Source organism: Vespa mandarinia, chromosome 6, assembly GCF_050613455.1.
Source record: "Vespa mandarinia isolate Hongniang chromosome 6, ASM5061345v1, whole genome shotgun sequence".
NCBI classification, from domain to species: domain Eukaryota; kingdom Metazoa; phylum Arthropoda; class Insecta; order Hymenoptera; family Vespidae; genus Vespa; species Vespa mandarinia.
The window spans coordinates 8970034-8980945 of NC_140815.1; the positions used below are offsets into that span (position 1 = coordinate 8970034).

Genomic DNA, 10912 nt, shown 5'->3' on the forward strand with positions numbered 1-10912 from the left:
GCGCATAAGGTTGCATTTTAATTTCATTTATCATTATTACTTATTTTTTATTTTTTTTTTTTTAATCTTTTATCTCTGGCTGTAAATCGTACCAAGTAGTTACTGTTTTAGTAACATCGATCTCGCTTAAATTTAAATGAAGTTGTCCCATAACATTGCTACCAGTAGAAAGCCAACCTTTCTGTGTGCAAACAGAAATTTCTAAGACGCGTGTATTTAAATCTGCTTGTGATACGACGTATTCGAACTTCTCATCAAATATTGGATTGCAATTGTCTTTAATTATAGCAGTTTTACGCTTTGTTTCTTTGTGCTTATCCGGAAGAAGATATAGTTTTACATACGGATCTGGTATGTTAGTGGGATCATTTTGTGGAAGTGGCAGATGGCTGTAACAGGAGAGAAAAAAAAATGAAAATAAAATATCTATTTTTCTTATATTATACGAATGAGCGATTTTAAAAATGAAAATACTTACGCAATTCTGTGAATATCAATAATAAGTTTTTGCCTTTGAATACTATATCGTAACGTTAATTGTATTCTTCCTAATTTCGATTCCCCGGCAGAGGATGTAGTACTTGGAGTTCTATGAATAAGTCCTACGGATGGTGAATAAGAAAGTGAAGGTGTGTTATTAGAGATAACATTTTCTTCTTCTGGTTGTGAAATTATTTCTTCGATTGGTCCTGTTGACGTAGATTCGGTATTAAGAGGTAAACTGTTGATTGATTCCTTTGAAGATTGTTTTTTAAGAGGACTAGGCGGTACTAAAATAGAAATAGAATCGACGAATTAATTTAAGAGAATGCTTTTTATATACGTCAAGAACAAAAGTAGATATAATGGATTTTAATAAACCTACCACTCGTTGAAATAATGTTACTGACATTAGATTCTTGACGATTAATTTTTTTATTGAATTCATTAACATTTTGATCATCTTCATCTTCTTCTGACGTAGATTCTGGTTGTTCGTATTTGAGGATCTATAATGAAAAGATAATTTTCGATTATTTTTAGACGAATAGATTATTTTTTTTTTTTTTATTTTTAACATATACTTATTCATATAATTACATACACTTAATGACATGGATAAGACGAGTTTACTATCTGTTTCTGCCATTTGTAAATCGTATGGTTGTTGACCAACCTCAAGATTATCTTTCTCAATAAGTAAAGAAATCTTATAAGACATTTCTCCAATTATCATAATAGTCTTCTCATCGATTATCTAAATAAACGATTATGTAAAAATTAAAATCACTAATGAAATATTTTTTTAAATACATATAAGATTGCCAGTTTAATATCTTTGAATAAATAAAAACCTTAATATGCATTATGCTAGACTCTGGATTGCTGACTAGAAAAGTAAATCCTTGTTCCCATACTGGATCACATGATCTTAATATGGTATTCGTTCGTTGGATTTGACCACCGACACTTGCTTCAAGATACACGTCGGGTTGTTTATTCCCTCGGACATACTAAAATATAATTCATATTTATATTGTCATTATAATAAAGTAAAAAAACATAATCTCTGCCTTCTCTCTCTCTCTCTCTCTCTATATATATATATATATATATATATATATATATATGTATGTATGTATAATCTTACAGGTAAATTTTTTGCTGAATCTATATAGATTATAAGAACGGCCGTGCTCATTGATGTTACACGAAGTTCTTGAGTTTCTACTAATGCCTACAAGAAAAAAATATTATTTATCTTATGTAAAAAAAAAAAAATGTATAATAAGAAATATTAATACATTACACTTACAGCTTGCAAATCAGCTATATTTTTAGAAAGTTGAAGCCATGTCAATCGTAGATGAATCATACCATGTTTTGCTTGTTCCAATGATACCCACTGCACAATAAAGTCAATCATCATTAAATGATAAACATATTAATATTCGAAATATTTATCAACATACCGTGTCTAGAATTCCCTTCTTTTTAACACGATTAACTTCTATGGTAGCCCTATATAAATTTAGAATATGTACTAATTATAGAATTTTTTTGAAAGCTTAATGATTGCTAATATTCCTTTTTATATCTGTATTTGTTTTTAAAAGCAAAATAAATGTTGCATTCAATGATATATGAATAAAACCTATGTGATAATTATACACTATATACATCATGTAAAGCAATAAACATATAGTAGCAAAAATAAATATATACAGCTGTGATATATATAATTACACTTTAATCTTACTATTAATATTTCAAAGATAATGATATAACAACAGTTATATCAATAATTATTAATCATACATGCAACATGCCATGGTACATTTTATTCTGTAGAAGTATTTCTTTTTAAATAAATATTATAATAAGTAAAGTAGAATAAGAGTAATATGGTGACATGAATCTGAAAAATAAAGATTTCTTTTATCCGGAGCTAGATAGTATGTTTACATGAAACAATGTATAATATTTAAAAATTGTCATGTATGTATATAGAATTATAATTCTTTTGTATGACTCATGCATTATAAAAAAGTTTGATACTATCCCTAGTACACCGTAGAAATACAAACAGTAAGGGAATAGAATAGATTTTCATACTATTCTCTAAGAAATTTCAAGTGGAATCACATAGTATACTTGGTACAAGTAGCAATACCTGCCAAGTGGGTCATCCTGACCAGTGTTGTCTTTGTCAAAGAGCTGGGTAACCACGGTGTTGTAAGCTCCCAAACCCTCTTCCACTATAAACTGGCATCAGATAAATAGTTATAGTTTTACTTCTTCCTACTTTAAGTCACCTAATCACTCTGCTGTTCTAACTTAAAATTAGAATAAAAAAAAAAACGAAAACACTAAGAGGGGAAAAAAAAGAAAAAAGAAAAAACATTATATTGTTTAAGAAAACATATTGAAGTAATCCGGTAAAACCATAAAATAATAAGGAAAAATTATTTAGATGGACAATTGTTAATTTTTCATATTCCACAATATACAGCTAAAAATTTATATATACAAAATGTAGACAATAGAAATTATTAATTAAAAAACAAATTTAACATACAAAAAGCACATATCATTATAATTGAAATTAGCATAAGCATTTTAATTTTAATTGATTCTTATTAAATGGTGTTATCATTTAATAAGACATTACTACCTGCCAAGAAAGTCATCAAATCGCATAGAAGGAAAAGTTGGATCCCAATCCCAAAGGGACACCACAGCTTCTTGTTTAATGCATGAACTGATCATAGCCTGTGTGTCAATATTATGAAGTGAAATATATAAAATTGAAAATACTACTTCGATAGATTTAAATATGTATGCACGTATTTGTATAAACCAATAGTTATATTGTCGCATATGATTTTGAATATTATAAATAGATATATATATTTTTTTCCTAAATTCCGAAATAAATTGTTTCTTCACATGTATTAGTTATCCAAAAATATATTTAGTAGAAAGCATTATTGAAAACCACATAAACAATTGATACCACATAGAAATGATATATTCATGCACTGGTTAAACATGCTTTTAAAAACATAGAATCATTACCTATAATTTCACTTTTTACACGAACATGCAAGTATTTTACTGTAATATAAATGCTGACAAAAATTATTTAAGAAAAAAGCAGCTGGTAATGAAAAAATATGTAAATGATAAGATCAATATATATATATATATATATATATATACAATAAAAGTACAAATGGTATTGTATTAATGTACACATAGGTATATGTAGATTTACAAGAATTTTAACTTTCTTTTCATTATAAAAAATTATAAAAAAGAATATATAGTTCATTATAGAAGGAATGTAGTTATATATTATGAAAATTACGATAATCTTGAACTTTTTATTAAAATTAACAAATAGTATATATTATTTTATCATACCTTCCAAGGCTTTCATCGCCCTTAGTATCATCATAGTCCCATACAAGCACTGTCAGTTGTTGAGCGATGGCCGATGAGATGGCACACTGGTCCACATAATGTGTCACACATCACATACACACATACATACTGAATTGTGATATTAAATTAAAGTAACATGTACTAAGATGTTCCCGATCTATACTTTCAAGAAAAGCTGATATAACTCTTAGAAGCAAAGGAAACTCGTAACATAAACATGACATATATGTAAGAGGAGTAATTTTATGTTTAAGCAATTATTAGTAGATATTAGAGAGATGAGAAATGTTAGAATAGTTGTATCTTTATGATGAAACTAAAATAAAATTCATATCATTTTTCTGAGATTTAAATATATTATTTATCAAATAATCAATGAATAAAAAAATACTTATAAAATATGAATTTGAGTGAATGTAATTGTTTCTTTAATAATAGAGGATTTATCTTACCATTCAATAGATCTTGATGAAAAAACATCTTATAATGTAATAAATTGCAGTGAAGCTCATGCATTTTATATGTTGTTCATAGTCTATATGATTGATTAATGAAAAAAATTGATCATACCTCACACCAAAAGTCCCATTGTGGATTAACGGTATTGTCGATTGTTTTGGTCCTAAATTGTTGAGCTCCGACATTTATAATAGCATATGGATCAGATTTGCCTTTACCCAACATACCAATATCTTTCTTCATAAGATGTTTTGCTTCAATAACATGAATTCTCAGAATACCCTATCAAATTAAAATAATTAGAAATAAATTACATATATTAGACATGAAATAGTTAGTTGGATTTTACCTCAGGTTCAGGAATCTTCAATGTTTCTACTGGTATTTGTTCGCTCAAAGGTATGACAATTTTATTTGGCAACACCACAATTGCAGCTATTTGTTCTATAATTGTTTTTCTTAAAGTCTCACTATACACATAATATTTCATATTAATGCAATTAAAAAAAAAAAATGTAAACAAATAATGCTATAGCTTAATTAAATATTATTTTGTTCTATGTGGAAATGCTAAGCATTGTACCTAAAACCAGGAAGATCAAGTACATCAGCTACTCCCACTAGATTAAAATTGATTGCTGGTACATTTAAAAAGAAGACCTGTACTCCTCCAATTATTGGTATGACTGATATTATTGGTTTCATGACAACACGCATTAGACCTCGAAGCTAATATAATAATAATTATATAATAAAAATTCATAAGGATTTTTATGCTTTAAGATATAGACATTTTTCAAAAGACTTACTTGAAAATTTTTGATACCACCTTTTATATTCCCAACAGAAAATGTAATATCACAATCTCCAGCATACCTAGAAATGTAATCATATAAATAAGAATATTTAACTGAAGCTCATTTAATATAAATTAAATACAAACATCACATCTGCATCCAAGATGATTTCATTTCTTGAAGTATTTTTATCATATACTTTTATTCCATAGATTTTGAGAGGCTGAAATAATGGAAAAAAAGAGAAAAAAAAGAGAAAAAAAATAAAAAATAAATATTTATAGATTACGTAAATGTTTGTATAATATAACTTACAATTCGACCTAAGACTAATCTTTCAAATTGAAACCCCTTTATCTTATAATCGGCTAGCTTTTGGACAATAGATGGCTCTATTGTTTGCTTACAAAGTTCACGAGCATACTGATTAATACTTGGCCAAACCTTATACAATATCTAAAAATAGAAAATATATACAAATGATAAAAATAATATATATTAATATTAATAAAGTTCAAAATAAATAAATCCTACTCTATTTAGCCATTCAGCTCTATCAAAATCAGGGAAATAAACCCAGGATGGTAATTCATCCATTCTTTTTCCAATTAATTCTTTTTCATTAGCCAATATACTAGCTTGTGCAGTAATTGCTCTTAGCTGTTGATCTTTCTGTCGTTCTGATTTCCATACAAAAACCATAATAGGACAAAGCAACCATGCTAAATTTATATTCATATATCCGCAACCCCATATAATACCAGCAGTTGTTAACTTTATAAAGAACGATGTAAATAATGAAGACATATTCATGTATGGCCAAGTATTTGGTTTTGATACTTTATTTTCATTCGATTCAGCTTCCATAATTCTGATCTTGTAATTACGTCAATATTTTTTCTCTACTCAATGGTCTATATTTTTAGTCTTCCTAGGAAATAAAAGCATTATTTTTATGTTAAGAAATATTATTAATTCTATTATAAAAAAAAAAAAAAAAAAGAAGAAAGAATAGAATAATGTATTATAAATATTACGTTAAGTATATTTTTACATTGAATAGAAAATTAATATTTGCAGGATATAAAAAGAAAAAGCATGATTAATAGTTTATAGCAATTAGTTGTTAGCATTTGCAAGAATATAATACAAGTTGCTTACGCTTATAATAAAACGCTTATAATAAAACGCTTAGCATTCCTTTTAATTGTACTAACAATGAAGAGATGACGCCGATAGTAAATCGTTTTTAGCTATTAGTCATTTCTTACCTTTTCAAGGCCGATAAGATAAATCTGATATTTCAAAGATACCCCTGAAGTGCTCTACAAATTGTAAACTTCTACGCTGACGTCAGTAGTCAGCTGATTATCTGAAGTTGTCTCCTCAATATATTTGTCAAGACGCCATTGTTATGAACGTACTGTTACGACTCCGATAACTTTTTCCATAGTATATATACATGATCAATTTTATAGTAATTTAATAATATATTTTACTTTGTTAATCTCTTATTTATTGTGCAAAAAAGTAAGAAAGTTTCATCATGGGTCTCGTTTGTTCCACAGCGCAGGTAAATCATTATTTTCTATAATATATATATGTATATATATATATATATATATATATATATTTAAGTAATTTCTCAAAATTATTTATGTGTCATTGCAATTTGATATGTTTATTTTTATATAATACATGTGAATACATACATATCTATATATGTATACGCACACACACGAATTTTACATTGTTTGTACTTAATAACAAAAAGCTACTATTTAATATAAATATGTCAAGTGGATCTTTATCGTTTTATTTCTATGTCATATAATTAACAAATGTAATGATGTGTTTGATATTATTAATAAGTAAATAAAAGTCAAATATATAAATTAATAACTTTTTAAATTGTATTAATAACTCTTATTAATTATTATAAAAAGTTTTAATAATGTATATTCTTTATTACAGCTTGCCTGCCTGTGTGGCAGTACAGCCTGCAGTTTCTGTTGTTCTCAATGTCCCACTTGCCGTAACAGCACTAGTACTCGCATTATGTATGCTATGTTATTAATGCTGGGTACTATAGCTGCATGTATTACTATGGCACCTGGTTTACAAGATGCTCTTAAAAAGGTAATATATATGATATTTATTTTTATTCTTGCGCTCAGTATTTAACGATAGTATCGTTATTTCAATAGGTTCCATTTTGTGCTAATAGCACAAATTATGTACCATCTTCATTTACTGTAGATTGTGAATCAGCAGTTGGTTATTTAGCTGTATATAGAATATGCTTTATTCTTGCATTATACTTTTTCATGATGTCAGCCATTATGATAAGAGTTAGAAGTTCGAAAGATCCACGGGCACCTATACAAAATGGGTAAGTTTATATTGAAGTAAAAAAGAAAAAGAAAGAGAAAATTATTATTATTTTGAAAAGTGCACTCATGGTTATATAACATATATTATAGATTTTGGGCTATTAAATATCTTCTAATAATTGGTGGAATAATTGGAGCTTTCTTTATTCCTGAAAAATCGTTTGGTTTAACTTGGATGTATTTTGGAATGATTGGAGGTTTCTTTTTTATTATTATACAATTAATACTCATTGTTGATTTTGCACATTCCTGGGCAGATGCCTGGGTGGGTAATTATGAAGATACTGAATCAAAAAGTTGGTACGTAATTTTTACACTTTTTTCATATCTTATAATCAGTGTATAGAATTTATAATAATAATACTTGTAAAATTGATTATATAGGTATGCAGCACTTATGGGAGTTACTCTATTTAATTATGCTGTTGCTATCACCGGTGTAGTATTACTTTATGTATATTTCACTCATGTAAGTTTAACTTTTAATTGTAATATTTTCTTTGTAATAATATTTACTTTGAAAAGTAAATCTGAATTATTTATTATGTACTTTATATTTTTAGCCCTATGATTGTGCACTTAACAAATTCTTTATTTCTTTTAACCTTATTTTGTGCGTCATTATCAGCATTATTTCTATTCTTCCAAGTGTACAAAAATATCAGCCACATTCTGGTTTACTTCAACCATCTATAGTTTCATTGTATGTCATTTATTTAACATGGAGCGGAGTTTCTAATAGCCCAGGTATGGATTATACAAGCTACATGAAATTAATTAGAAATATCTATGGAGTTCTCTTTGTTCATTTTTCTTAAATACATTCACAGATCATATTTGTAATCCTGGATTCTTTGGAATAATCTCCAATGATACACATGCCAAAAATCGTGTTGCTTTTGACAAGGAAAGTATAATTGGTCTCATAATATGGTTCAGTTGTGTTTTGTACAGTTCTCTACGTACAGCATCGAAATCATCTAAGATTACCATGTCTGACAACGTTTTAGTTAGAGATAATGGAGCTGGTATGTATAAATTAATAAGTAAATATTTTTATATTAGTAGGGTTAATTAATATTTGACAAATTTTGTATGATGAATACTGCAAATATTGCATGCAAGTAATAAATTGCTAATAATTTTATTTTTCTTTAATAATTTTTATTTGCAAAATTTTTGATTTAACGAGTTTTCTATAATTAAGATAATTTTTATTTGCTACCTATGTTTATTACCATAAATAGAACAATCTTAATAATTAACTCTTTTATACAGTCAGGAATGCTGGAGACCAGTATCTTATCGACAATGAAGGTAGGCACACATAGCTTTATCACATGTTAGTTATGTTGACACAATTTTTAATTAAAGTATTTACTCTAGTCTTTTATGTTTATCATTGACTTATATAATTGAAAAGTCTCTGTATTTCAGAACTTTAACATTTCCACAAAATATTTTCCAAGTACATAATAGATTTCATTTTCTTGTGTAAAACACTGCATTAAACTTAAGCTAGAAGAATATTAGCGATTATGATATTAGAAGGAGAAAATTAATCTTACTTTACAATCATCGTGTGCCTGCTTAAATTGTCTAATTTGTATTTAGTTTCATTTTCAATAAATATTTTACAATATAACTAATAATAAATTTATATATATAATAGTTGTTTATACATATTATTTATATTGATTCATTATTATATTGTGGAAATATTAAAAAATATTTAAATATATTTTTAACAATTGCATAATCTATAATATCTTCCGCACATGTTACTATTTAAATTGTGGAATATAATTAGACTATACTGCAGTAGAAGGTCGCAATGGTGATTCAGAAAATGGTGAAGCTAAAGTATGGGACAATGAAGAAGAGACTGTAGCATACAATTGGAGTTTCTTCCACTTAATGTTTGCCCTTGCTACTTTATATGTGATGATGACTCTTACCAATTGGTATGAGTAAGTATCTTTTAAGTATATGCTAAAATCTAATGAAATTTATTATATTTTTTCATTAAAATTAAATAATAAAAAATGTTTTACAGACCAAATTCAAACTTGGACACCCTGAATTCTAATGTTGCATCAATGTGGGTAAAAATTATTTCTTCGTGGTTATGTATGACCCTTTATGTTTGGTCTCTGGTAGCACCAATACTCTTCCCAAACAGAGAGTTCTCATAAATTGGAGATTTTTTCGAGAAAAAAAAGAATAAGATCTTATTAAACAGGTATTCATTGTATTTATTTTAAGCTTGAGAAATTATGCATCAATGATACATACAAATTTTACGATATAGCTTGTTCTTTTGATCTTTGCTCGTGATTCTAAAGTGCAAAGATTAATATTATTCCCATCAGATAATATATTACTACAAAATATTAATATATTAATATATTGCTTGTTAAGCTAATTAATGTGTCCTTAAATGATCTGCCAAAAATAATTTAATATATACACATAATGTCATTGAGATATATAATATATAACATTAAAGCATAAAATTGAATAGAAGATTATTTATAATATTTTCAATTCATTGTTTCAAATTCATTGTTTAATATTTAAAGAATTTAAATATTATGTGCATGATTATATCTATAGTATATGCTTCTTTAATGTAACAACGTTTATGCTAATCTACAATTAAAAAACAATATTATGTACCACCCAAGCATTTACTGATAGATCATAATATAATGGAAAGTTATTATCACGAAATATAATTATCAATATAAATATAATATATATAATCATAAATGAGCTTTAATAGTTGTCACATGAGCTTTAATCATTAAAATTATTGTTTTGCGATATTACAATGGGAGATGATTTGAAAAGATTTTTGCTTATATTTCCAAGTTCATACTTTTTCTTTTATTATTTCACTAATGTTAACATTTTTGTTTTATCAATTTTTTTTTCTTTTTCATTTTTTCTTTTCTTTTTTTATTTTCAGTTAAAAATCTATCGTGAATTATGTTCATATTACGACTTACCTAATGAGAGTTACACGCAACTACCATCGTACATACGCATTCTCAAATTGCTTGGAATATCATGATATGTATAATACGAAATTTTTATCTCTACGATAATAATTTTTTATGTAAGTAATGTAGATTGATATCTTGCAGAACATAGTTTTATAAAGTATTATAATATTTTGTAAGTACTAAAAAAACAAAATTTTATATATATATATATATATAAAATTTTAATTTTATATATATATATATAAAAAACTAGCGAGCGAACTTGTGAAGATTGCATTTATTTGGAATTAAATGCCATTGCTCGATAATATCGATAATATAAAGTTAA

At 26.5% G+C, this 10912-nt stretch overlaps 2 protein-coding genes across 10 annotated transcripts; one reads left to right on the top strand and one right to left on the bottom strand.

Moving 5' to 3' along the window:
- Positions 1–23: 23 nt before the first annotated feature.
- On the bottom strand, positions 24–6580 carry Esyt2 (extended synaptotagmin-like protein 2). 3 transcript variants are annotated; one of them, XM_035883163.2, is made up of 17 exons: positions 6455–6580; positions 5718–6114; positions 5499–5639; positions 5330–5406; positions 5196–5262; positions 4970–5115; positions 4736–4856; positions 4498–4668; positions 2654–2745; positions 1953–2001; positions 1796–1885; positions 1631–1717; positions 1335–1493; positions 1085–1237; positions 866–989; positions 479–770; positions 24–389 (listed from the first exon to the last, which is right to left on the bottom strand). In XM_035883163.2, the coding sequence occupies exons 2-17, from the start codon at positions 6048–6050 to the stop codon at positions 62–64; spliced, it is 2430 nt and encodes an 809-aa protein (XP_035739056.1). In that variant the 5' UTR covers positions 6051–6114; positions 6455–6580; the 3' UTR covers positions 24–61. The 3 variants fall into 3 exon arrangements, with proteins under 3 accessions (XP_035739056.1, XP_035739055.1, XP_085513689.1); XM_035883162.2 differs by having other exon boundaries at positions 6345–6479; XM_085657563.1 differs by lacking the exon at positions 2654–2745 and adding an exon at positions 3907–3992 and having other exon boundaries at positions 6345–6479.
- Positions 6581–6582: 2 nt separating this feature from the next.
- TMS1 (serine incorporator TMS1) lies at positions 6583–10703 on the top strand. Of its 7 annotated transcripts, none has more exons than XM_085657568.1 (11): positions 6583–6756; positions 7158–7322; positions 7391–7575; positions 7667–7876; positions 7961–8045; positions 8140–8323; positions 8407–8604; positions 8855–8893; positions 9387–9546; positions 9633–9818; positions 10548–10703. In XM_085657568.1, the coding sequence occupies exons 1-10, from the start codon at positions 6730–6732 to the stop codon at positions 9769–9771; spliced, it is 1392 nt and encodes a 463-aa protein (XP_085513694.1). In that variant the 5' UTR covers positions 6583–6729; the 3' UTR covers positions 9772–9818; positions 10548–10703. The 7 variants fall into 7 exon arrangements, with proteins under 7 accessions (XP_085513694.1, XP_035739095.1, XP_035739097.1 ...); XM_035883202.2 differs by having other exon boundaries at positions 9399–9546; XM_035883204.2 differs by having other exon boundaries at positions 9402–9546.
- The last annotated feature ends 209 nt before the right edge of the window (positions 10704–10912 follow it).

Coding starts and splice junctions, on each gene's coding strand:
- Esyt2 (XM_035883163.2), bottom strand. CDS start 6,050: ATGGAAGCTGAATCGAATGAAAATAAAGTATCAAAACCAAATACTTGG. Junction 5,263..5,329: donor ATCTTGGATGCAGATGTGAT/GTTTGTATTTAA, acceptor TTACATTTCTAG/GTATGCTGGAGATTGTGATA. Junction 5,116..5,195: donor GTGGTATCAAAAATTTTCAA/GTAAGTCTTTTG, acceptor TTATTATATTAG/CTTCGAGGTCTAATGCGTGT.
- TMS1 (XM_085657568.1), top strand. CDS start 6,730: ATGGGTCTCGTTTGTTCCACAGCGCAG. Junction 7,576..7,666: donor CGGGCACCTATACAAAATGG/GTAAGTTTATAT, acceptor CATATATTATAG/ATTTTGGGCTATTAAATATC. Junction 8,605..8,854: donor AGTTAGAGATAATGGAGCTG/GTATGTATAAAT, acceptor TCTTTTATACAG/TCAGGAATGCTGGAGACCAG.